The following is a 27121-nucleotide window of genomic DNA, read 5'->3' on the forward strand; positions in this document are numbered from 1 at the left end:
TCCTCATAAACGTGTCTAGTTTTCCCTTAAATGCAACTATACTATTCATGTCAACCACTTCCTGTAGTGGTGAGTTCCATATTTTCACCACTCTTTGGATTAAGAAGTTTATTTTGAATTCCCAATTGGATATGCCTCTCATATTCTTTCTAATTTTACTTTCTCTCTGTGTGTCTGTCTCCCTGCTGCCTTCACACACTCAAAGGTTAATTGTCCACAATAAGTTGTTAGTGAAACATGTGCCAAAGAACCATAATACTGGCTGTGTTTGATGCACATTGCTGGTGGCATCTCTGGCACAGGTTAGAAACTCCCAAATAAAACATGGGAAAGCATTGAAATCATAACTGAATGACACAAGATTTATCTGACCATTCTTAAACACCGGTAAGGACCCAGTGTTCAGGGAAGAAAATGATGAGGAAAGGATTGCAAATTAAATACCCACACTTGCCTTCCATACAGTTGTTCATTATTTCAGGAGAATTTGGTAGTTATCCACATGCAAAATAGGTTTTCTTAAAATACTCTTCAGAACAGATGCAAATCAAAACTGACTAAAATTAGGCATCAGAAATAGCAAACACTGGTACAATTCAGATAATTCTGACTTCTTTCAGCTGGTGTCTTTCACTAAATGGCGAAATACTTCCACAGTATTGTAAAGCAAAATGCTGCACAAAATGATTCAAATATCGTCCATATTTTTGCCTCTGCATCTTTGAAAACACATTAGAGATGTGATGATAACTAAGTTGATTTGTTGGCTACCTTACCTTGCGTTCGTTCTCTTCTGTATCAGTGCCTTCACAATCACCCTTTGAAAAAAATCAAATGTCACATGAAATCACACAGAATGTCCAGTATAGAAACAGACCATTCAGCCCAACTGCTCCATACAAGCCCCCTGTCATTCTTCTTCAACTAACCCTATCAGTAAAACCCTCGACTCTTTCCCCCCTCTTTTATTTATCTAGCTTTCCACTAAACTTATCTATGGTATTGACCTTACATACTCCTCATGGGAGTATGTTTCACATTCACTCGTGGCTTCCACATCCAAATATTGGGTTGGATTTAATGCAGCACATTGCAATGAGAAACATGGCAGATGGGCCCAAGTAATCATGGAAAGGTTCTGCTTCTGACTCCCATTGATGACAAAAATGCCCCTGATTAAGTCTGAGGGATGAACAGGCTGCCACACGATTACTGGTAACCAACAATGGGATGTCAATTAGGCTCATGATGAGTCGATTGCCACCCCTTATCCATGAGCCCACCACAATTTAATGGTGGCTAAGGGGTTAAATGGGGACCTCGTGCCTTTCCTGGGCCCTCAGAAGGCTTCCCAAGTTTGCCAATGGCCTCCTGGGGAGGGGAATTGATCTGCACCCAATCAAGGGACCCATCACCAGGAAAGGAGTGGGGGTGGCAGCTACTGAAACTCACCGCCCTCCCTTTGGCACCAACCCCCCAACCACCACCCCCCTCCCTCCCCTCCCCCCCCCCTCCTTCTCCCACGATTCACATCCTGGTCTGGAGACCCACAAAGATCCTGGACCTCGGGTGCGTGCGTTGGCTCCAGCTGCCACCACTCCTTCTGGTGTTGAAGGCACAAAGATCTGCCAGCCTCATGTTTGGGACTTCTGCTTTTTGGGATTCCTGAAGCTGATTAGTTAAGTGCCCGAAGGGTCGTTGATTCCTTTGGGCCTTCCCGACAGAACTGATAGAGGGGCTGCCCCACTGGTTCTCTGACCAGTGGGTGTGACCACTTTGAGCCCATCGGAATCCTAGCCATAAGTATCTGACTTAAACTGAGTTAATGGGCGCAATTCTCCGACCCCCCACCGGTTCGGAGAATCGCCGGGAGCTGGCGTGAATCCCGCCCCCGCCGTTTCACGAATTTTCCGCCACCAGAGATTTGGCGGGGGCGGGAATCGCGCCGCGCCGGTCGGCGGGAATCGCGCCTGTCGGCGGGCCCACCCCCGGCGATTCTCCGGCCCGCGATGGGCTGAAGTCCCGCCGCTGTCAACCCTCTCCAGCCGGCGTGGATTAAACCACCTACCTTACCGGCAGGAGCAGGCGGTGCGGGCGGGCTCCAGGGTCCCGGGGGGGGCACGGGGCGATCTGGCCCCGGGGGGGTGCCCCCACAGTGGCCTGGCCCGCGATCAGGGCCCACCGATCCGCGGGCGGACCTGTGCCGTGGGAGCACTCTTTTTCTTCCGCCTTCGCCATGGTCTTCACTATGGCGGAGGCGGAAGTGACCCCCTCCCCTGCGCATGCACGGGGATGACGTGAGCGGCTGCTGATGCTCCCGCGCATGCGTCGCCCGGCGAAGTCCTTTCGGCGCCGGCTGGCGTGGCGCCAAAGGCCTTTCCCGCCAGCCGGCGGAGCGGAAACCACTCGGCGCGGGCCTAGCCTCTCAAGGTGAAGGCTTGGCCCCTAAAGATTCGGAGAATTACGCACCTAAGGGGCGGCCCGACGCCGGAGAGATCCGCGCCGTTTTTGGCGCCGGGTAGCGGACATCGCGCCAGTTTGCGGAGAATCCCGCCCAATATATCTAATGGCCATACTGGCCCGGGTAAATGTTTGTTGCTTGCCCTATATATAATTCTTACCTTACCAAAACAATTTCATTTTCTTAGTTTTTTAAATCTCCAAGCATCATGCACCATTTCATAATTTGTCCTAGGTTTCTCTGCCAAGTCATGGTCTTAATTTGGACTCTCCGAGGATCATTCTGACTTTAGCTGATAATGTGAAATGGGCGATATCAAATCTACTGTCCATTATACATCCGTCTCATTTCTTGCTTCCCCATCTCTTTTTTTTAATAATCTTTATTGTCACTAGTAGGCTTACATTAGCACTGCAATGAAGTTACTATGAAAAGCCCCGAGTCACCACATTCCACCGCCTGTTCGGGTACATGGAGGGAGAATTCAGAATGTCCAAATTTCCTAACAACACATCTTTTGCGACTTGTGGGACGAAACCGGAGCACCCGGAAGAAACCCACACAGACACAGGGAGAACATGCAAACTCTGCACAAACAGTGACCCAAACTGGGAATCGAACCTGGGTCCCTGGTGCTGTGAAGCAAAAGTGCTAACCACTGTGCTACCGTGCCGCCCATCTTCAGATCTTTCACTTCAAAGAAATAATAATCCCTGTGGTGAACCACTGTAATAGGAGTTGTAAGGTAGGACCTGCACTACAGGTTCGCCGGTAGCTCCTGCCGGCTGGCTCCGCCCATGGAGAACTGTATAAATATGCATGACCTCCAATGCCCTGCCATTTCGCCAGCTGCAGCAGGAGGCCACGCATCTGACTGTAATAAAGCCACAGTTGTATCCAACTTTAGTCTTTGTGCAATTGATCATGCATCAATCCCTAAACACCACTTCTACATTCTCTCCAATGTCAGAATTATTTGCAATTAAATATCTCTTGATCTTGTTCCCTTGCTTATTTTCATCGTCGTTTGCCTATAATGATGTTCTATCACTCACTGGAGCAACTCAATGATCTGGCACCAAGCCACAGATTGTTGTGTAGTTTTACATTACCCTCTTTAGAAAACAACATACCACAGTAAATATCAGACTTACATCATGAAGAGGGTAAGCTGAATCGTAAACTCCATTTGCTATTAAAGTGGTGATACCTGAAAACAAATTTATAGTTAGAATGACAAAAATCGCCACCACATTCAAGCCTATAATGGAGTCAAAAACTCAGCAGCATCTGATCTTATAACCAAAAGCTCCCAGTCAAAGATTTACCAGTGTCCCAGCTTACAACAGTAATCTTGGGCGTTACTCAGTCACTGCATTGTGCCTGGCACGGAGCCGGGTGAGATGAGGAAATCCTGGGAGAGCCCAAATCGGGCTTTGTGCCGGGCCGATCGCGAGCCACCCTACTTGCTATGCCCGGCGTGATCTGGATCCAGATAATGAAATTTCAATGAGCCATTAGGTTCCTTTAAATAATCTGCCAACGCATTCAGCCGGCGCCCGGGAGTAAACAGCCGCACCTGTTAACACTGATTTCCATAAGCGTGGACCAAGCATGATGGCATCTCGGGAGTCTCGGGAGCAATTAGACCCCACCGCGTGGCCGGCGACGCAGGGATCACCCAGTGCCAGCCAGGCACTGCCAAAGTGCATGGGTGTGAAGTTGGCATTGGCATCGGGGGCCATGCCAATGAAAGAGGGAGATTTGAGGGAGCCTCAGAAAGGTTCAGTGGGGGGTGAAGAGGGAGGTCCTGAAAGTGTGTTGGGGGCGGGGAGGGTAGTGATCGGGGAAGCCTTTCAAAATAGTGGCTTGATCTGTGAGGTGCCAGTCCTGCTGGCAGGTTCAGCTCCCCGGAAAAAATTTCAAAGTGTGGCCTCGACCGGGGAGAGACTCTTCAAGACCCACAAAAAGTGCCATTGACAACTATGAACAATTATTTACAGTGCCGAAAATGGTCTTTACATTGTCAGCTCTATAGTCCAACTGCTGGGACAAGATCCAACACGTCCCAGCCAAATCCCAACTCCGTCCCTGATTGGACTAGCAAATCACATGACTCCTCCCTCAGAGAACATCACTTAAAGGGGCCAGTTACTGCATCCCTCTCCTTTATGTCTCCTTTTACACATTGGAATAACTAAAATTACACAATTGCCGAGACAGTACTTATAATCAACATTTTTACACTAGTCCATCAATAACTTAGTCTGCCAGTGACCTATTCTTTCTCGTAGAGCCACGTGGCTCAAGTGAATGAGGTTCTTCTGTTGAGATAGTTACTGTTGGTCTTATTTCACGAGGACTCGCTCCATGTACCAGCATTTCACCTTCCTGTTTCTACTGTTTCCTGGGGGAATGACACACTGGCCTGTTACTGGCTGATCTGTCAGTTCACTCCTCGGGCAACCCACAATGCTTCCTGCTGGCACAATCGGATCAGGTCGCAACACTGGCTCTTGGGATGACTCGCGCCCACAAAACTGATCACATGCTATATTAAAATCACATGCACATCACATGGTCCTGTGCTTTAACTTCATAGGACCCCAGCCCTGTTCTGGTCACAACATCTCCTGGAACCCAATTTGGTCCATTACCAAAATTCTTCACAAACACTGGATCTCGATCCCGGATGCCCTTGCATATTTAAACAAATCTTGGTTCCTCTTCTGGTTCCTCTGGCTTGTCTCCATCCGCCCCACTATGTTTGGGAACACAAAACGTAATCTCGTCCTGAGCCTAAAAAGTGAAAACCCTTTCCCTCACAACCCCCTTAAATCTCCTGCCGCTCACCTTGAAGCTGTGTCCCTTCGTGACTGACCCTTCAACCAAGGGGAACAGCTGCTCCCTATACACCCTGTCCATGCCCCTCATAATGTTGTACACCTCGATCAGAGTGCCCCTAGGTTTCTCTGCTCGAACGAAAACAACCCAAGCTTATCCAACCTTTCTTCATAACTTTAATGTTACATCCCAGCAACATCCTAGTGAATCGCCTCTGCACCCCCTCCAGTGCAATCATATCCTTCCTATAATGTGGTGACCAGAATTGCACACAGTACTCCAGCTGTGGCTTCACCAAAGTTCTGTGCAACTCTAACATGACCTCCCTGCTTTTGTAATCTATGCCTCAATTGATAAAAGCCGGTGTCCCATGTCTTTTTCATCACCCTATTAACCTTCCCTTCTGCCTTCAGAGAGCTATGGACAAACATGTCATGGCTCCTTTTTTCCTCAGAACCTTTGAGTGTCAGACTATTCATTGAATACTTCCCTGTCAAATTTCTCTTTCCATAATATGTCACCTGACACTTCTCAGGGTTAAATTCCTGCCACTTTTCTGCCTATTTGACCATCCCATCTATATCTTCCTGTGACGCAAGACACTCAACCTCACTGTTAACCACCCAACGAATCTTTGTGTCATTCATAAACATACTGATCCTATCCCCCCACATAGTCATCAATGTTGTTTATATAAATGATGAATAATAGGGGACCCAACACATTATCCCTGTGGTACGCTACTGGACACTGGCTTCCGGTCTCTAAAGCAGCCTTCTGAGATCATCCTCGGTCTCCTACAACTAAGCCAATTTTGAATCCACCATACCAAATTACCCTGTATCCCATGTTTATTTGCCTGATATGTTTTATTCCGTTAACAGTCATAAATGTCTGAAATCCGGCACCGGTAAAAATTGTTCCATTGTACGAAATAAGGACCTCTGGTATCCCATGGTTTGCAAAACACTGTCCCAACATCTCAACTGTCACTTAAGCAGTCGTGGCTCTCATCTCAAACGCCTCCATCCACTCTGAATGGCATTCACAAGTGCCTGTAACGGCTCCTCATATTCGACATGGACCCTAACCCAGGGTCAACCTGGCCATTCCCACAGATGTAACGGAGCTGTAGCAGGTAACCTCTGCTGAAATTGGCACTGATCGCAGTGCTTTACCACTGTTTGAATTGCAGCGTCAGTGTCAGACCACCACGAAATAGCTTTTCGCTAGCAATTGTATTTTAGACATGCCCAGATGGGTACTATGTAACTCTTCCAGGATTAGTTCTCTTCTTGGCCTGGGGACGACCTTATAGCTGAGCTCGTCTTTCCTGATCTGGTAAGGCTTCATTTCCTCTGAAGCTCTCTCATTCTGCCATCCACACAATATTATATGTTTCATCTTCAGCAACACTGGGTCTCTGTTTGGCCAGTACTTAACCTATTGAGCTGACACTGGCAAATCGTCCAGAAAATTCATGGCCATTCTTATCTCTTCTGGTAGTGTGGGGGTTGCACCAATCTCTGGCAAAGGAATATGATTCAGGGCATCTGCATTGCCTATTTGTGACCCTGGATGATGTTCAATGGTGTACTCAAAAGTCGATAGGAACAACGCCCAACGCTGCATATGGACCAAAGCTATTGGTGGAATTGCCTTATCTTCCTTGAATCAACCCAACAAGTGACCTGTTGTCTGTCCCAAAAGTGAAATGTCTTCCGTATAGATATTGATGGAACTTTTTAGTGTTTTGGGATATAGCACAAGCTGATGAAACTCTAAATGGCAAGCATGTGTACTGGTACAGCACCTTATGGATGTATATGGTCATATATTCCCTCGAGGCATTGTCCAGCTCCAGCTGCTGGTAGGCATGACTCATATCCAACTGATTAGCATTGACCTCCTACTGGTTTCGCTTACAGATCTTCAACTTTGGAGATGGGGTACTTGTTCAGCTTCACTGTCTAGTTCACCGTCAGCTTGTATTCCCTGCAGAAGCAAATGTTTTTATTTGGTTTCACTACTGGCACAATGGGTGCTGCCCATTCTGAAAATCGCACTGATTGAATTGTGCCTCGATCTTCCAGCCTTTTCAACTCCATTTCAACCGTCTCCAATAACGCATAGGGCACAGGTCTCGCCCTGAAAAATCTTGGGTGGCTTAAGTGTTCACATGAATTCTTGCCTTGACTCCTTTTATTTTTCCCGGTTCTTTGTGGAAAATATCTTTGGACTTGCTGATGATCTTGTGTGGACCATTTCTAAAATTTCTAGACAATTTAATTTGATCTCCTAGAACCAGTCATGCCCCATTATCCTCATTAACCTGACCAACCACCATGACTAAATGTAAGTGAGCGGATTGCTGTCGATAGCTCACTGGGGTCATCATTGCATTATTGCTTTTGTGCTTTTTGGCGGCATAGAGGCACAGTTGTTAGCACTGCTACCCCACAGCGCCAGGGACCTGGTTGAATTCTGGCCTCGGGTGACTGTCCATCTGGAGTTTACACTTTCTCCCCATGTCTGCGTGGGTTTCCTCCGGGTGCTCTGGTTTCCTCCCACAGTCCAAAGATGTGAAGGTTAGGGGATTGGCCATGCTAAATTGCCCCTTAATAACCAAAAGGGTAGGTGGGGTTACTGGGTTACGGGGATAGGGTGGAGGCATGACCCTAGGTAGGGTGCTCTTTCAGAGCATCGGTGCAGACTCGATGGGCCAAATGGCCTCCTTCTGAATTGTAGGGATTCTATGATTCGATGTTCAGATGCCTATCCTGTCCATTTTTGATTAAGATGACCTTATTTGTCAAGTTAATTCCAAAACTGCTCTTGGGAAGTTAAAGGTCCTCTTTCTCTTTGCAATTAGATTTGTGACTGGAGCCCCTTTTCACACCCATCACTGTGGCCTCTACACCATGTTAACTGGATCTCATTACACGAAAGGCGCCACTCCTCTGGCTTCTGTTAATTTGTCGAACCTTGCGAGGGAAAGCACCTATTTGAAAAGTCGGTTACATTTCACTGTCTTCTGCCTCGTTCTCGGCTGGGATTTTCCAGGAACCTTAAAGTGAATTGAGTTTTGGCTGGAATGCAAAATCTTCTGTTCTCGCTTGCAACGGGTACCACCATGGACAAGATCGGAGAATCCCGCCCATCTTATAATCTGAGGTCGTGTGCTTGATCAAATTGGTCACTCCAAGAATGAGCACAGTCTTCAATTATAAATCATTTCAGTTTGTGGCTACCATTGAATGGGACAAGTTACAACGAAAGCTGAAGCTAATTAATTTTACCACCGTGGATGCCTTTTGCCAAAGGGATAAGGCTCTGATAATTGTACTTGCTAAACTGTCAATTCTTTTGACTGCTAATTATTGCTTTTAGTGTTTAAATGAATTATACTGATGTGTAATTTCTGTTGCTGTGATGTTAGCCTCTTGGCCAGGCTGCTATTGTAAATGAGAATTGGTTCTCAATTGACTTAGCTATCTAAATAAAGGTTAAATGAAATGAAGTAAACCTCGCCAGCATTAGGCAGGTATTTTTACCACCTACTCAGGGGTTCAGCTACTAACTGAAAACTGGAGGACGGGGGTAGACTGTTGATGGGTAAGCCTCCCAGATGATTATAACTGCCCAGTTTCAGCCAGGGTTATATTCGCCCCTTAAGTTTCATTATCTAAACTACCCGAGTTCAGATCCTTCATCGGAATCCTAATTTACATTTTCCAGCCCTGCTGTTCTATGAATTGAATCCCTTGAGAACTCCTTTTAATTAAATAGTAACATTTTTAATATCACTTTTCCCCAAAACTCTTCCTGTAGCAGCAGAGCCAGAAACAGTTTTAATGTAAATTGTCACTATCTGACTAAAGAAACCAATACTCTAACAGGTCGCAGTGTTACATTTCTATAAATACTTAAAGAATTGTTTGAAAACCACCCTGAATGACACTGTAATGGCTTGTGAAGTGAGCTTACCCATATTGTATCTGGCTGTTGGACAGGAGGTTCGTTTTAAAATTTCATAAACCTGTAAAAGAAATTGGGGAAATAAAGGGTCAAGGATCACAACCAGAATTGAACATCTACGTGAGAGAGTAGGGCTGTCGTAAACTGATATCCATGGACCTCAAACAACCCTTGGACCCCAGGCAACTGAGTCCTAAATATGTTTACATGTTTTATACCCTCAGTGAGGCCCCAGAATGCAGGGAAGTAAATGTTAATAAATAGTAGGCGCAAGTTCCAGGAGGTTGCACATTTTCCCTTGAAAGTCCATTTGTCATTTCCACAAGGAACCTCTGTGTGCAAAGACATTTTTAAAGAGGAATAGACTTTGTGCAGCGTTTTTGACGAGATGTACACAGTACAGCAGGTAAGCGGGATGGGGGAAGCGGGGTTCAATTTGTTTCAATCATTTTGAAATAATGTGTACTTTTTGCAGCACTTTTTTTTTACCAATTACAATAAATTTGTTCATAAAGATCCCCCCAAAAAATCCATTCTTGATCACTAAGTTGGCAGAACCACACATTGGATTTCAAGAAAACAGGAACAGAGAAGGAAGAAGAATTTTTCTAATGCTAAACCTCATGGCAGCTCAGGAAACCACTGTACCAGGAAGTGTCAAACTCCAGTTGGATGGCGGGCCCGCCCATCATCCTGTCACTCTTTGTGAGCCACATTGAGCAAAAATTATTTAGACGCTGGGGTAGAAATTGGTATGTATCCCATTTGATTTTTTGGGCATTAAACAAGTTCAAGGGGGACCGATTTCTAGGGCGTAAGGTTCTGCACCGCCATACTTCTCCTTGTTCTTACAGATACCATGTGGCTGCCTCAACTGAATATTGTGATGGCACATCTATAGGTGTTTTCATGGTCAAAGTAATTACAAGTAACTCCACTCCTAACAATTTGACTGTCTGACTTACTATTCGACTGCGGGTTGCATTGTCGAAAAAGGTTTCCTTATTCGTTATGTTGTACCTGTAAAAACATAGAGACAGGGTTAATTGTCTGTGCTCTCCCCCATCCTCCGACACATTGCTTTACTACGTCTCCCTACAAGCCCTCCACTCCCCTTGCCCCATTCTCCCCTCACTCAACCTCCCCTCCCCCCACCCATTTCATTTGGAACAGAATCTTCAAACCTACTCTCTGGGGAACCCCTGCTTAAATCCTTAACCAACTCCAACAAAAATTATTTCAACCAGCCCATGCTCCATTGTTCACTCCTTCATTGCTTCTATCTTAGCTTCTATTTTCACTTTATTTCACCTGCATAAATTGTCTCGCAATATTTTATACATTATTGTAATTTAATTGAATAAATATTCGAGAAAAAAAAACAGGTGTGCAGAGAGGGAACAGGACAAGGAACCCTTTCGAAAGGCGCCACAAGAATGTGCTGTAAAATTTGTCTGATTCTATTCTATTCTCTGCATATTGAATTAAGCCCATTTTGCCTATGATGAAATGAGGCCCAATTGTTTTCTACAAATGCAATTTTAATAGCCAGAGACAATTAATAAACCTACAAGGTCAAGAATGTATTGAAATTATTTATACACGGCAGCTGATACTTCAAGACAAATGGCAAACTATGAATTTTGATTCCAGGGTCATTCAGGGTGATGATAAAACAATTCTTAAAGTATTCATAGAAATATAATGTTGCGACCTTTTGGAATATTGTTTTCATCCGAGATTGATTACTTATGTAAAACTGTTCCTGGCTCTACTACTCCAGGAGGATTTAGGGGGTAACGTGATAAATTTTGACACAGATTTTAAATATAGAGTTTGATAATAGATTCCAGAATTATTTGACTCGTGCAATGGTCACTCTTTTGCGCCTCTCTAACCTTTGATGTATGCATCAGAACATCTAAAAGTAAGCAATAATTAACCTTTTCTAAATTATGCGCTTTCCAAAATAATGCTTTTCTGTGTGAACTACTTACAAATGCATTTTGTCTCTGGTGAAGGGATGTGACAGGTGCTTGCCTGTCTGGGTCATCTGTCCAACCTGAGGCTGTAAAGGCTTTGTGAACTTTTGCCAGATTGAGTTCACCTTTGCTGTGATCCCATCCTCCTGATTGACTTCAAAAGCCTGAGAAAGAATGAAAGCACGACCCTCAAATTAATGACAGCCAAGTCAGGTCATCCAAAATTGTTATCCCTTTCCCCACAGTATGAAGTGTTTTTCTTTGCCCACCACTTTCCAATAGTCTGTTATGAAAACAGGCCTTAATTTATTTTTTTCATTTTAATTTGTTTCTCCCTGTTCCCTGCAAACACCTTTAAGAGCACCTCCATAATATGGATACCCTCTCCCAAACTGGAAATTTCATTTTGACTTATTCCACCCGGCATGATCTGGATCTCTTCCTCGCTGGGCAAGATCCAGATCGTCATATTTAAAATGAGCCTAATGACTCATTTAAATACTCGGACTCCGGATTCACCCGGTGCCTGGGACTCAACAGCTGTGACTGGGGCACCTCACCAGGGCGCCGTTTAGTACGGTCCACACAAGCGTAGACTCCCATGCCATTGGAAACCCCCCACCCAGATGGTTGGGGAAAGGGCGGGGTGGCACCCTGGCACTGCCCATGGCACCAGGGTGCAATGGCACCACCAGCATAGCACCCTGAACAATGCCACATGTGCACCCTGACAGTGCTGCCCTGGCACTGCCAGGGTGCCAGTGGCACTGCCAGCATGCTGTGTTGGCAGTGCCAAGGTGCCCAGGTGCCTGCTTGACACTACCAGGGGTTTGGCTGGGTTGGGGGGGGGGGGCTACATAATAGAAGAGGGATATCCAGAGCCTCCCCAAGGGGGGGTTAGGCAGCTGAATTGCACCCCTGATATATATCTAAAATACCAACATTGGCATTTTGGTGAATTGCACAAATCAGTGAGTGCTGATAGGGAATACTGAAGTACACCAGAATTCAGTTTTGCCAATGAGAGATTGCAGCATTTAATCCAAATGGATTCTCATAAATGACCAAAATTGCTGAAAATGTTTTATCACTAACTCAGGAAAAATATAAGAAGCATATTATGTTAATTCTAATAAGGCTTTATCTTACAGTGAGGTAGTGGTGTGGTGATATTGTCACTGGACTAGTAATCTAGAGACCCAAGTAATGCTCTGGGGACCTGGGTTCAAATCCCACCACGGCAGATGGTGAAAATTGAATTCAATTAAAAAAAAATCTGGAATTAAAAGTCTAATGGTGGCCAAGGTCAATTGTTATAAAAACCCATCTGGTTCACTAATGCCCTTTAGGGAAGGAAATCTGCCGCCCTTACCCGGCCTAGATTATATTGATTCTAGATCCACACCAAAGTGGTTGACTCTGAAATGGCCTCGCACGCATTCAGTTCAAGGGTAATTAAGGGTAGATAACAAATGCAGGCCCAGACAATGGTGCCCATGTTTTGAATTTAAAAAAATCTAGTTGTGAGGAAGCTTGGCTCATTTTGATGTGAAATGGGATGTCTCATCATTCTTATGGGTCAGTCAAACAAATACCTTCAACACTGTCTTTATTTTCGGTTGCCGAAAAGAGGAAAAGAAGTAGAGGTGCCACGCTCTACTTTCAGAAAAACAAAATGCAGGGTTTATTAGGAGATGTTGCGTCTTCAGTGTAAGATGGTGGACACCCCAAGCCCGTGCAAACACTTTGCTGACGTCACTACATGTAATGTGGTATTTTATCAGCAAATAGTGCTACTTGAATATATAGAACCCCTCTCTCTTTGCTCCTTCAGTGCCAACAACTTTTCTTTTAAACTCGGTACATTACATCATGTTATTTCGGTGCAGCACGGTGGCACAGTAGGTAGCACTGCTGCCTCACAGCACCAGGGATCCGGGTTTGATTCCTACCTTGGGCGACTGTCTGTGTGGAGTTTGCATGTTCACCCCTTGTCTGCGTGGGTTTCCTCCGGGTGCTCCGGTTTCCTCCCACAGTCCAAGGATGTGCTAGTTACGTGGATTAGCTATGCTAAACTGCCCCTATAAAGGGTTGCAAGATGGGGAATTGGGCCTAGATTAGGGTGCTCTTTCAGAGCTCGGTGCAGACTCAATGGTCCAAATGGCTTCCTTCTGCACTGTAGGGAATCTATGATTCTATGATATTTATACATATATAAATCAGTAAGGCAGTTTCTTTGGCGAACGTCTGGCTTGTTTGGGTAATGTCCGATGTTCAGGAATTTGGCTCTTCACAGAAGTGCCTTCCTGTTCACTTGCTGGTTGTACTTATTGAGAAACTAATTCAGCATCTGTCTCTGTTGGTACTGAAGATTCTGCAGTGATGGATTTAATAATTTCTTCTGTAATAGATATCAGTTCTGATGTACTACTGTCTATTCATTCCGATTTGAATTTTTCCTGGTGAAGACTCTGTGTGTACACTTTGTGAAGCTAATAACTGGTTAGTGTGCTGACACCAAACTCGTTCGTCGCCTGTTTGAATTGTGTAAGGTATCGGACCTGTCTTGGCTAGAATGATGGCTGGAGTCCATTTTTTATTCATGGTATAGTTCCTAGCTAAAACTCATCCTCCACCGTTGAAAATTCTACTCTTTGAGTTTTGCTCACTTCTAACCATTTGTGTTTGATCTTGTGGCCTGACAATTTCCAAAATTATAGGTGCTGTCAAGAGATCGAATTGCCTTCTCAATTTCCTCTTGAAGAGTAACATCGCTGTTAAGCAATGCTGGTGGTCCAATGTCTACTTTTGTCTCTCTCTTGCCTTTTATATATAAAAAAATGTTCTTCCTATCTTCTTTTGTATTACTAGCTAGCTTGCACTCATATTTCATCTTTTTCCCCGTTATTATTTTTTTAGTTGTCCTCTGCTCACTTTTAAAGATTTCCCACTAATCCTAGCCACTTTGTATGCTTTTTGTTTTGCTTTTATGCTGTCCTTGACTTCCCTCGTCAGCCATGGATGTCTTGTCCTCCCCTTAGCATGTTTCCTCCTCCTTGGGATGAACTTCTGTTGTGCCTCCTGAATAACCCCCAAAAACTCCTGCCAAAAGTGTTGCTGATACCAAGAATTCACCAAGCATGAATTGTTTAAGCTGACTTGGCACATTATCCCCTGGTGGGTTACTTATCACTTAACTGATAAACTCAACCAGCAGACATGGCTGTATTTTTCTTGGTACGTTTCTTTTGCGCTGGTGAAATTTGATGTGACCAACATACAATATGGCCGACTTCACCACAATTTTTTGTATTTATTCTCCTTACCAAAAAATTTCTCCTGCTGAATGTCCCACTTGAGTACAGCAATGGCACGGTGGATTTTTCTCAGACCTACTTTTAGCAGGCTCCATCTTAGGAATTTTTGCTCGGTCACCAACCACTAAAGCCTCTTATGCTGCAAATTGCATGGAAGGAGCGATTTCCACAACAGATTTCAGGGTTAATGCATCTTCAGTCAAAAGCTTCCTTTGGATGGCTTAATTTCTGAGTTTACAGACCAATCTGACTCAAAGTGTATCATAATCTTTATTGTCACAAGTAGGCGAACATTAACATTGAAATGAAGTTACTGTGGAAAGCCCCTAGTCGCCACATTCCAGTGCCTGTTCGGGTACACATAGGGAGAATTCCTAACAGCACGTCTTTCAGGACGTGTGGGAGGAAACTGGAGCACCCAGAGGAAACCCACGCAGACACGGGGAGAACGTGCAGACTCCACGCAGACAGTGACCCAAGTCGGGAGTCAAACCTGGGACCCTGGATCTAGTGAAGCAACTGTGCTAACCACTGGTCTACCATGCCGCCTAGAAATTAGACAGAATAGTCCTTTCTTAGAACAAAAATCTAGGAGCAGGTGTAGGCAATTTAGACTCTCAATCCTGCTCCACCGTTCAATACGATCATGGGTAATCTCGTCATGGCCTCAACTCCACTGTCCTGCCAGTTCTCTGTAACCCTTCAACCCATTACTAATTAAAATCTGTCTAACTCCTCCTTAAATTTACTCACTGTCCCAGCATCCACCGCACTCTGGGGTAGCAAATTCCACAAATTCACGACCCTTTGAGACAAATATTTTTCCTCATCTCTGTTTTAAATTTGCTACCTCTTATCCTGAGACTATGACCTCTTGTTCTAGAATGCCCCACAATAGGAATCATCTGCTCTACATCTACTTTATCCATTGCTATTATCTTATATACCTCAATTTAATCTCCACTCATTCTTCTAAACTCTAGAGAATATAGAACTAAACTGCTCAATCTCCCGACATTAGACAAACCCCTCGGGCGGGATTCTCCATCGGGCGGCTATGCGGCGATGCCGGCGTAAAAATGGGAGTGTTTTACTCCGGCATCAGCGTCCGTTCCAGGGCCCCATTCTGCAGCTCACAGTGGGGTAGTACGGCGCTGGAGTGGTCCACGCCTCTCCAGCTGCCGATCCCGGCCTGAACCCGGCTCCGCGGGGTCCGCGCATGAGCAGTTGGGCTGGCGCCAACTAGCACATGCGCAGTGGCCTTCTTCCCGCGCTGGCCCCGACGCCAAATGCGCAGGGCTACAGGAGCCAGCGCGGAGGAAAGGAGGCCGGGGGGCTGAGAGGCCGGCCCGCCAATCGGTGGGCCCCGGTTATGGGCCAGGCCACTACGGAGGCCCCCCCCCCCCGGGGTCGGACCACCACCCCCCTCCCCAACAGGCTGCGCCCCGGCCCCTTCAACAACGAGGTCCCGCCGGCTCAGAGGATGTTAGAACGGCGCCGGTGGGACTCGTCGTTTTGATGACGGCCGCTCGGCCCATTCGGGCCGGAGAATCGGCGCGCTGGCCCACGGCGGAGAGTCATCGCATACCCCGACTGGCACCACGCCGACCACACCGGCCCCAATGCCGATAGCGGAGAATCGCGCCCCGGCATCGGGGCGGTGTGGCGTGATTTGCACAGCCCGCCGGCGATACTCTGACCCAGCGGGGGGGTCGGAGAATTTCACCCCTCATCTCTGGAATCAATCTAGTGAACCTCCTCTGAACTGTCCCAAATGCCACTACATATTTCGTCCAATAAGGGGACCAAAACTGTGCACAGTGCTCCAGGTGTGGTCTCACCAATGCCTTGTACAGTTGTACATAAGGCCAACACACCAGGCCGCCCTATCGTTTCAGGTAATGGGACCTTGTGTGAGAACCTCTCTGGCTACATCGAGGGCATCTTGAAACCCATCGTACAAGGTACGCCCAGCTTCTGTCGCGACACGACGGACTTCCTACAGAAACTCAGCACCCATGGACCAGTTGAACCAGGAACATTCCTCATCACAATGGACGTCTCGGCACTCTACACCAGCATCCCCCATGACGACGGCATTGCTGCAACAGCCTCAGTACTCAACACCGACAACTGCCAATCTCCAGACGCAATTCTGCAACTCATCCGCTTCATTCTGGATCACAACGTCTTCACCTTCGACAACAAGTTCTTCATCCAGACGCACGGAACAGCCATGGGGACCAAATTCGTACCCCAATACGCCAACATCTTCATGCACAAGTTTGAACAGGACCTACTCACCGCACAGGACCTTCAACCGACGTTATACACCAGATACATTGATGACATTTTTTTCCTTTGGACCCACGGCGAAGAATCACTGAAACGACTATACAATGACATTAATAAGTTCCATCCAACCATCAGACTCACCATGGACTACTCTCCAAAATCAGTTGCATTCTTGGACACACTCGTCTCCATCAAGGACGGTCACCTCAGCACTTCGCTTTACCGCAAACCCACGGATAACCTCATGATGCTCCACTTCTCCAGCTTCCACCCTAAACACATTAAAGAAGCCATCCCCTATGGACAAGCGCTCCGTATACACAGGATCTGCTCAGACGAGGAGGAGCGTAACAGACATCTACAGACGTTGAAAGATGCCCTCGTACGAACGGGATATGACACTCGACTCATCGATCGACAGTTCCAACGCGCCACAGTGAAAAACCGCACTGACCTCCTCAGAAGACAAACATGGGACACAACCGACAGAATACCCTTCGTTGTCCAGTACTTCCCCGGAGCGGAGAAACTACGTCATCTTCTTCACAGCCTTCAACACGTCATTGATGACGATGAACATCTTGCCAAGGTCATCCCCACACCCCCACTACTTGCCTTCAAACAACCGCGCAACCTCAAACGAACCATTATTTGCAGCAAACTACCCAGTCTTCAGAACAGTGACCACGACACCACACAACCCTGCCATGGCAATCTCTGCAAGACGTGCCCGATCATTGACATGGATACCACTATTACACGTGAGAACACCACCCACCAGGTACGCGGTACGTACTCGTGCGACTCGGCCAACGTTGTCTACCTCATACGCTGCAGGAAAGGATGTCCCGAAGCATGGTACATTGGCGAGACCATGCAGACGCTGCGACAACGAATGAATGGACATCGCGCAACAATCACCAGGCAGGAATGTTCCCTTCCAGTCGGAGAACACTTCAGCAGTCAAGGGCATTCAGCCTCTGAGCTCCGGGTAAGCGTTCTCCAAGGCGGCCTTCAGGACGCGCGACAACGCAGAATCGCCGAGCAGAAACTTATAGCCAAGTTCCACACACATGAGTGCGGCCTCAACCGGGACCTGGGATTCATGTCACATTACATTCATCCCCCACCATCTGGCCTGCGAAATCCTACCAACTGTCCTGGCTTGATGTAATTCACACCTCTTTAACCTGGGGTTACCCCATCTCTGGATCTGTAAAGATGTAATCATCTGCTAATGGTCGCATTCCAAGCATTGTTTGGCATCTTTGAATTTGTCTATATATGTGTTTCTGGAACATACCTCTTCATTCACCTGAGGAAGGAGCAGCGCTCCGAAAGCTAGTGACATCGAAACAAACCTGTTGGACTTTAACCTGGTGTTGTAAGACTTTGTACGTTGTACAGTTGCAACAACAACAATTAGACAGCAGCACCCCCTAATTGGCAAGGAACAAGATTGGATGTATGTCCTTAGCCACCATGGAGGAGGTGGTGCTCAGCATTATTGGTTTGACCAAGAGGAAAGACATGGTCAGTGGCAGAGTTGAAACTACCAAAAATAATGGTATCTTTATGCACAATACTCCTTCTAACATCTCAGTTCCCCCTTATTTCACAATCTCTTCTGATTTACAAGTTGCACATGGTGTCAGCATACACCTCTTGCTATCCCTTCTCCCCTCATCACAACCCGACCCGTGTGTCTTTTTCCTTTCGGATCTTCAAGAACTGCCTCCTGGCCAGGCTGTCCTACAGGAACAGAAGGACAGTGGCAAAGAAGATACAGAGGCCCAGATTTTCCAATCTCCAGATGGACACCTCTGCTCACTCTCCCTGTCATGCTGTAGGCCAAGGGGAACACAAAACCTACCACACCAGCATTAGGAGGAGAGTGGGTTTTGTGCAGAATCTTTGAGGCCTGGGAAAAATCCAGTCATCACCTGACTTCAGCAACTTTAAATAACAGTACAAAGAACCAAACTTAGCAACAACCAGTAGAAATCAATCAGCAACCAAACTTAAAGTATTTGATGATTCCTTTAATTGGCATTGGTGGGGGAGGGGGTGGGGGCGGAATTCTCTCAGCCCGGGGCCGGGCTGGAGAATCCGCGCGGCCTCTGCGAATCGTTCCACGCCGTCCTGACGCCGGGAAGCGATTCTCCGCAGAGCGGAGAATTGGAGCCATTGGCGCAGGTGTGGTTGGCGCGGCGCCAGTAGAGCACGCCCCCCGCTCCCCGCCGATTCTCCGCCCGGGATGCGCCGAGCGGCCGTCGTAAAAACACCCGAGTCCCGCTGGCGGCATTCACACCTGCTCTAAGCCAGCAGGACCTCGGCGTGGAAGGATCCGGGGGCGGACTGTGGGGGTGGTGGGGGTGGTGGTGGTGGTGGTCCGACCCCGGGGGAGGGGGGGGGGGGCTCTGATGTGGCATGGTCCGCGATCGGAGCCCACCAATCGGCAGGCTGGCCTCTCTGGCTGGGGCCTCCTTTCTTCCGCGCCGGCCCCTGTAGCCCTGCGCCATGTTGCGTTGGGGCCGGCACGGAGAAGGGAGCCACTGCGCATGCGTGCGTTGCCGCCATTGCCACTACGCATGCCCGGACCCTGCGGCGCCCAGTTCATGCCAGGATCAGCAGCTGGAGCGGCGTGGATCGCTCGAGTGCTGTGCTGGCCTCCTGTAAGGGCCAGAATTGCTGATCTTGAGGCCATGTTGACGCCGTCGAGAAACGCGACAATGTTTCCGACGGCGTCAACACTTAGCCTCAGGATCACAGAATCCCGCCTGGGGTTTCCTTCTTGCTACTCAGCAGATGTTCAGATGCTCAAGTTAAGGAGAAGGTGTTAGCTGGAGCATTGAGCTCCAAAATGGCAGCATTGGCATTAATTAGCATTACACTCTGATTAATGTTAAAATCTGCCGAATCTGCATACTTCTGAGGCAGGTATCTAACCCATGGGCAGCATAGTGGTACAGTGACTACTACTGTGGTTAGCATAGTTGCTTCATAGCTCCAGGGTTACAGATTTGATTCTCGGCTTGGGTCACTGTCTGCCCGTTCTCCCCGTGTCTGTGTGGATTTCCTCTGGGTGCTCCAGTTTCCTCCCACAAGTCCTGAAAGGTGGATTGGCCATCCTAAATTGCCCTGAGTGTCCAAAAAGGTTAGGTGGGGTTACTGGGTTGCGGGTGTGGGCTTAAATGGGATGCTATTTCCAAGGTGCAGACTCGATGGGCCGAATGGCCTCCTTCTGCACTGTAAATTCTATGATTCACTGCTGCCTCACAGCTCCAGGGACCCGGGTCCGATTCCGATCTTGGGTGACTGTCTGTATGGAGTTTGTATATTCTCCCCGTGTCTGCGTGGGTTTCCTCTGGGTGCCCGGTTTCCTCCCACAGTCCAAAGATGTGCGGGTTAGGTGGATTGGCCATAATAAATTGCCCTCAGTGTCCACGATGTGCAGGTTAGGTTACGAGTATAGGTCAGGGTGGACGTGGGAGTTTTTTTTTTTACATAGAATTTACAGTGCAGAAGGAGGCCATTCGGCCCATCGAGTCTGCACCGGCTCTTGGAAAGAGCACCCTACCCAAGGTCAACACCTCCACCCTATCCCCATAACCCAGTAACCTCACCCAACCCCACCCAACACTAAGGGCAATTTTGGACACTAAGGGCAATTTATCATGGCCAATCCACCTAACCTGCACATCTTTGGACTGTGGGAGGAAACCGGAGCACCTGGAGAAAACCCACGCACACACGGGGAGGATGTGCAGACTCCGCACAGACAATGTCCCAAGCCGGAATTGAACCTGGGACCCTGGAGCTGTGAAGCAATTGTGCTATCCACAATGCTACTAATGGAGTTGACATGGATAGACTGCTCATTCAAAGGTTCGATGCAGACCCGATGGGCCGAATGGCCTCTTCTGCACCAATGATTCTTTTATGATTTGTGTAAAAGCTCCCGACACCAACACTCATGCCATACCTAATATTGCATTAACAAAGTCTGCACTGTGAGTGTGCATGCCTGTCGCGGACACCATTTTAGAAGCAAGCTGACACCCATAGAACACAAACAATACATGCCATGAAGCTGAATTTTACAGCTAAAGATCCGGCACATTTCTCATTGATCCCCAAAAGGCCATCATGTAATAATGCAAGAATATTATTCCATGCTCATCTCCCGATCGGTAGGAAACAAGTAGAATCAGCCCCTAAATTTGATTTCTGTGGTCCTTCCTCTCTTCAGCTCCATGCTATATAAACTCAAATTCATGCAAAACACTTGCTGTTCATATCATATTCTCACACTTATTTGACTGTGGTAAATAAATTATCTCGGTATTAGTTCTTACCAAAAGAGTGTATTTCTGGCAACTGCTATAGAGCCAATGTCAGTTAGTCTTATGAACCTTCTTGATAAACTTGAGCTACACTATAGTGGTAAACACATTAATATCGTCAGGATCGTACATTTCTCACCCCATCAAGTGACAATTACCAAAACCTGAGGTCTCGCGAGAAAACAATTATTGAAAAAATTATAAAGATGTGAGTATGTAATAAGCCTCTAAGGTAATTCTTTCCACTGAATGTATCGTGCTAAGTTTTAACACTTTTATGTTGTTCATATATTCCAAATAAAAATCAAATGTCTGCCTACTTCAAGTTTTACATCCATTTTTCTTATTGACAAATGTATGTTGTTAGGAACGAGATATAGTTTTAAGAAAGTTATATTTGTATTTATGCGTGTAGGATATAACCCATGGCTTTGTGTGTTTGTTTCATTATTAAAAGTTGCTTCAAGTCTGTGGTTTTGTTTAGATACCTGCACTGTAATGACATTTTAACAACCCTAAAACAAACATGGAGTATAAAAGAAATTGGGCTGTTGATAAGCAACCAGGGACCCACATAGAAAAGTAAAAGCAGTTAGATGAGTTGAGAGAAGTTGGAAGCAGAATTCCACAGACATTGCCAGAACAATGCAAGAAAGCAAGTCCCAGAAATGAAGAAGAAAGTCTCAAAAAACAAGAAGAGGGACAGAAGCAAGTTCCAAGAAGAGCTTCCTGTCAAAGGAACAAAAAAACAGGAAACTGAGGAAACAAATGTTCTGAGAGACTCCCAGTTAAAGACAGGGTTGCATGGAGCAGACCTGGGGACATTGGTTTGTGAGAAGTGTTATGAGCCAGGGTTCAGAGAACCCCCAAAGTGTATCATGGAGTTCACCTGACCCACAACTTTTAATAGATTGTGGTATGGGGAGCACACGGTCCACTCTACAGGTATGGTACAGCAGAAATGGAAAAGTATTTTTTTTAAACAAAACAATGTTCATTCTATGAACTCAAGTTAACCTTTTTAAAACAGTGTATATCTTAGCAACCATTAATTTAAAGATAATGCCCAAAGAATACAACACTAAGTAATCCTTTAAGCTCTCCTTTTAACATCCAAAAGACTTAATAACCTTTAAACAGAAGCACATCAGGGTTTACATTCAATATTGAAAACATTTACATTTCTGAATTCACCAAATGATCAAGGGATAGTCCTTCATGGCAGAGAGATCAACAGTACAGCTGCTTTGGCTGACTTCAGCTGCAACACACTGCAAAACGATACCAAAGACAGACAGACACACCCAAGCTTTTCTCAAAGTGAAACTAAAAACAGAACCAGAGCTCAGCTCCACCCACACTCTGACATCACTGCAGTAACATGAGCAGCTGACCATTTCTTAAAGCGACAGTCTCATGACTGTAGCCAGATATTCAAGGTGACCAGAAGGTTGTTGACTTATTACTACAGCCCTGTGAAGCTATGGGGCTGAATTCACCCCAACACCGAAATCGCGGCTGGTGTGGGGGCGGAGAATCCTTTTCCCGCAAGGAATTGGGACCGGCACCGGTTCCCCGATTCTGCGGGGCCCTGAACAGCGATGTACTCGGGGAGTACCACGCCGCCTAGGACCTTCCTGGGGCCATTGACAAAGGCCCACTCAGCCATTCTCCATCCCCGACTGGCCGAAGTCCGGACGGCGTGGATCTAATATGCTCCAGCCGGTCGGGATACTCGCATGGCGGCTTCAGACTCAATCCACGGCTGCCCTGGTCAGGGGCGGGCCGATCGGAGGCCAAGGGGGGCCTTATAGACAGCCGGGAAATGTCTGCGCGGGCATTGAGGGTCGGGCGCATGGCCAATTGGGGGGTTTAATTTTCGACTCCAGCTTTGCGGTCTGAGTCCGCCATGGAGCACACCGCAGCCGCTGGAGGCCACCGCCATGCGCATGCGCGGCTTCCGACCCGGACGTGCGGGGGCCCGTAACTGCAGCAAAAGCTGCTAGATCCACGCCTGGTTCCTGCTAGCCCCTGCAGGGCTAGGAATATGTGGCCCTTTCTTGCCAGTTTTTCTGGCGTGAAACTCCACAGTTTTGACACCGATGTGGGGACATAGTCCCAATAGCAGATAATCCAGCACATGGTGTTCTGTGGGCAGGGCTGGTTGTCTGAGAGAGTGGGTGAAAGGCAAATCTTGAACACACTTGGCAATCCAGGGCAGAGGAATACCAGAAGGAGCAGTTCGAACCCTGGAGGTAAGTCCTTGGTGAGGGAAACCAAAAGAAAATGTTATTTGGAGGAAGATTCCAGGACGTGTACTTCAAGAGTGAAAATTATAAACCCTTGTGCGGAAGACAGAGTTCCAGTGAGACCGATTGGCTCACAGTGTGATAAGCGTCTGGGGGAATTGATGAGAAATTCATAGAGTTATTTGGATGGCATCTGCCACTTGGTTACAAAGTGTGGGGCATCTACCCACAGTTTGCCCGTTGGATTATAAAAACTGTGGACTTACTGAGAACTTCAGAGTACAAGATAGGTACTTATAACTTATGCTATCCTTATAAATCTGTATGTAGCTGTAAAGGTATAGTTGGGGTGAAAGTTTAATTTATTATAGTTTATTTTTTCTTGTTTAATAAATGTTCTATTATGTTGTTAAAAGTTCAACAGCTGACTCTTGAGGCTCTGTTCAGTAACTGCCTGCCAAATATCCAAACAAAAAATAAAAGTTAGGATCTATTAAGCCAGGTTCCACCCTGGGATGTGACTTGTCTAGTGCAACATCAACTGGGATCAGAACAATTTGTTGCATCATTGCATCAAGGCAATGTTATCTGTCTGTCATTGTGTGGATAGAGATACCATACTGGCTAATGTTCTTCATGAAGGCCGCGCCTTCTCAACCTTCTCCCTCGCCTGAGGTTTGGTGATCCTCAGGTTAAATCACCACCCTCAAAGGGGAAAGCAGCCTATGGTCATCTGGGACTATGGCGACTTTACCTTTACCTTACCTGGAGATACACAGAAACAGATTCAGAGGTTTGGTCTGAATTAGTAATATAATAATCTTTATTGTCACAAGTAGGCTTACATTAACACTGCAATGAAGTTACTGTGAAAAGCCCCGAGACGTCACATTCCGGTGCTTGTTCAGGTACACAGAGAGAATTCAGAACGTCCAAATTACCTAACAGCACATCTTTTGTGACTTGTGGGAGGAAACCGGAGCACCCGGAGGAAACCCACGCAGACACAGGGAGAATGTGCAGACTCTGCACAGACAGTGACCCAAGCCAGGAATCAAACCTGGGACCCTGGCGCTGTGAAGCAACAGTGCTAAACAATGTCTGAGCAGCAACTTGTTTAAACATTAAATGGGACTTTTGTGAGGGTCCTGACACTTTTAAAAATTATTTGTTCACAGATGTGGATATTTCTGGCCAGATCAGCATCTATCACCCATCCCTAATTATCTTGAGAAGGTGGTGGAGAGCCAACATCTTGAATTATGAGAGTGCTATTTTGATCCAGTAACAGTGTAGGAATGGCAATATAGTTCCAAGTTTGGATGGTATGTGACTTGGAGGGGAACTGTCAGAAGTCCTCACAATTTTGCTTTTAGACATTTGTGTGAGAGTTTAGTTAGAAAACTTGTAGAGCATCTGGAACTATCATAGAATCATAGAATTTGCAGTGCAGAAGGAGGCCATTTGGCCCATCGAGTCTGCACCGGCCCTTGGAAAGAGCACCCTACTCAAGCCCACGCCTCCACCCTATCCCCGTAACCCAGTAACCCCACTTAACCTTTTTGGACACTAAGGGGCAATTTAGCATGGCCAATCCACCTAACGCGCAATCTTTGGACTGTGAGAGGAAACCGGAGCACCCGGTGGAAACCCACGCAGACACGAGGAGAACATGCAGACTCCGCACATCCGGTGACCCAAGCCGGGAATCGAACCTGGACCCTAGAGCTGTAAAACAACTGTGCTAACCACTTACCAAGGTGCTGTGATTCACCCTGACAGATGTCTCTGCGATATGTATTTGGATATTTAGGTTTCCCTAAAGCTCTTTATTTAAAGAGTGATTGACATGAGTTGACTTTGAACTAAGGGGTAGTTGAGAAAGTAATAACTGTATCCAGGGCTTTGCAAGGCTGCTAAACTAAAGCAACAGTCATATAACATGACTGATATATCGTGGAAACTAAAATATTTTGTTTAACTATTTCATTTGATGTACTAATATAGCCACAATAATATCTAGTATGTGCCAGAGGGGTTTTAAGAAAGTTATTAAGGAGAAACTGTTTATACTGGCAGGACTGTTGTTAACCAGAGGATATTGATTAAAGATCATTGGCAGAGGAGCCTGAGGAGAGATGAGAGGAAAACAAAATGTTTGCAGTGAGTTACCATCGGGAACGCTCTGTCTGAAATGGTGGTGGAAACAAATTCAATAATCATTTTCAAAAGGGAACTTGAGATAAATTGGAAAATGAAAATGTTTTGGGGATAACGGCAAAAGCAGGGCAGTGAAAGTCATTGTTAGCGCTTTCTAAAAACCTGGCACAGGCACTGTAGTCATAGAATCATAGAATTTACAATGCAGAAGGAGGCCATTCGGCCCATTGTGTCTGCACCGGCCCTTGGAAAGAGCACCTTGCTTAAGCCCACATCTCCACCCCATCCCTGCAACCCAGTAACCCCACCTAACGTTGAACACTAAGGGCAATTTAGCATGGCCAATCCACAATATGCACATCTTTGGACTGTGGGAGGCAACTGAAGCACCTGGAGGAAAGCCACATAGTCAGAGGGAGAACGTGCAGGGAGTCTGCATGGCCTCCATCTGTGCTGTAAGATTGTATGATTTTTATTCATTTCTAAGGTTCTCCATTAAGTGAAGAAGTTCCTGGCACTACAGGTACAATTTTAAATTATTGCGACATGCATACTTCCTGAAATACTTGAAGCACCACAGAATGCTTTGGTACCATATAATCCTAGAAGTAAACAGTTACATAATTTCAGTTTCAGCAGAATAAAAAAACCACTAATCAGTGCAATCACTTGTATTTGGGAGGTCCAGTTCATTGGAATGGATGAAACACATCTCTCTCTGCTGTCTGTAAAGTACTGCATTAAAATATGTCACAGTAATCTCAAATTGGCTTTTGTTGGGCATAAATCCACACCTTAAAATTCCTTACATTTCTACAGAAATCGACAGTCTCGCACCAAAAAGAGCAGCCGGGAGTATTTTAATGGTTATACTATTCCCAGTTTCACTTGAAGGATGGCATTTGCACAATTAGAGAAAGTTTCACATTACGATGATATCCAACTCGGCATGCAGTCCGGGACATTGATACTGGGTGCAAATATTTCATTAACAAGTGCTCCCATCCCTCATACCAAAAGGACTAAGTGATGAACAAAGTTGGGTTTAAGCTACAATCTTGCAGTTATTCACAATGTAATTATTATTAAGTAGTCATATATGTTGGGCTGGATACTCAATCCCTGGATGCCTGGACCGTGTTCCCCGATGGGACGGAGAATCGGGCGACGGGGCAAAATTGAACCGAAGCTCCGACCCCCGACCCCCCCCCCCCCCATGATGGCATGAGTTCCACACAGCACACCAGTGGGATCATGTAAATAAATGAAAATAACTTGTAATGACCCATTTGCATCTATTTAGTGGATCCAGCGCCTCATGCTCCACCGTCCCGTGGTGCTCCGGTTCCCGCAGCCGGGAATCATGTGGGCACGGTTCACTTGTAATCTCTACAGTCGTGTCCCTGCGTGATCGACTTGGTGGACACCCGCAAGATCCACCACGCCAAGGCCACGATGGTAGAGACCTTCCGAGCCTATCCGAGGCCCA

The 27121-nt window shown here is 46.5% G+C and overlaps 1 protein-coding gene across 1 annotated transcript in view; it reads right to left on the reverse strand.

The window, feature by feature from the left end:
• Positions 1-27121, reverse strand: part of LOC140388072 (anoctamin-1-like) — a 239442-nt gene that overhangs the window by 146205 nt on the left and 66116 nt on the right. The window contains exons 5-9 of the mRNA XM_072471680.1: positions 11281-11429; positions 10249-10303; positions 9293-9344; positions 3616-3671; positions 777-818 (exon numbers count right to left, since the gene is read on the reverse strand). Of these exons, the coding sequence (XP_072327781.1) occupies positions 777-818; positions 3616-3671; positions 9293-9344; positions 10249-10303; positions 11281-11429 (354 nt within the window). The remainder of the gene's footprint in view (positions 1-776; positions 819-3615; positions 3672-9292; positions 9345-10248; positions 10304-11280; positions 11430-27121) is intronic.

This window comes from Scyliorhinus torazame, chromosome 13 (assembly GCF_047496885.1).
Source record: "Scyliorhinus torazame isolate Kashiwa2021f chromosome 13, sScyTor2.1, whole genome shotgun sequence".
In the NCBI taxonomy this organism is placed as follows: Eukaryota; Metazoa; Chordata; class Chondrichthyes; order Carcharhiniformes; family Scyliorhinidae; genus Scyliorhinus; species Scyliorhinus torazame.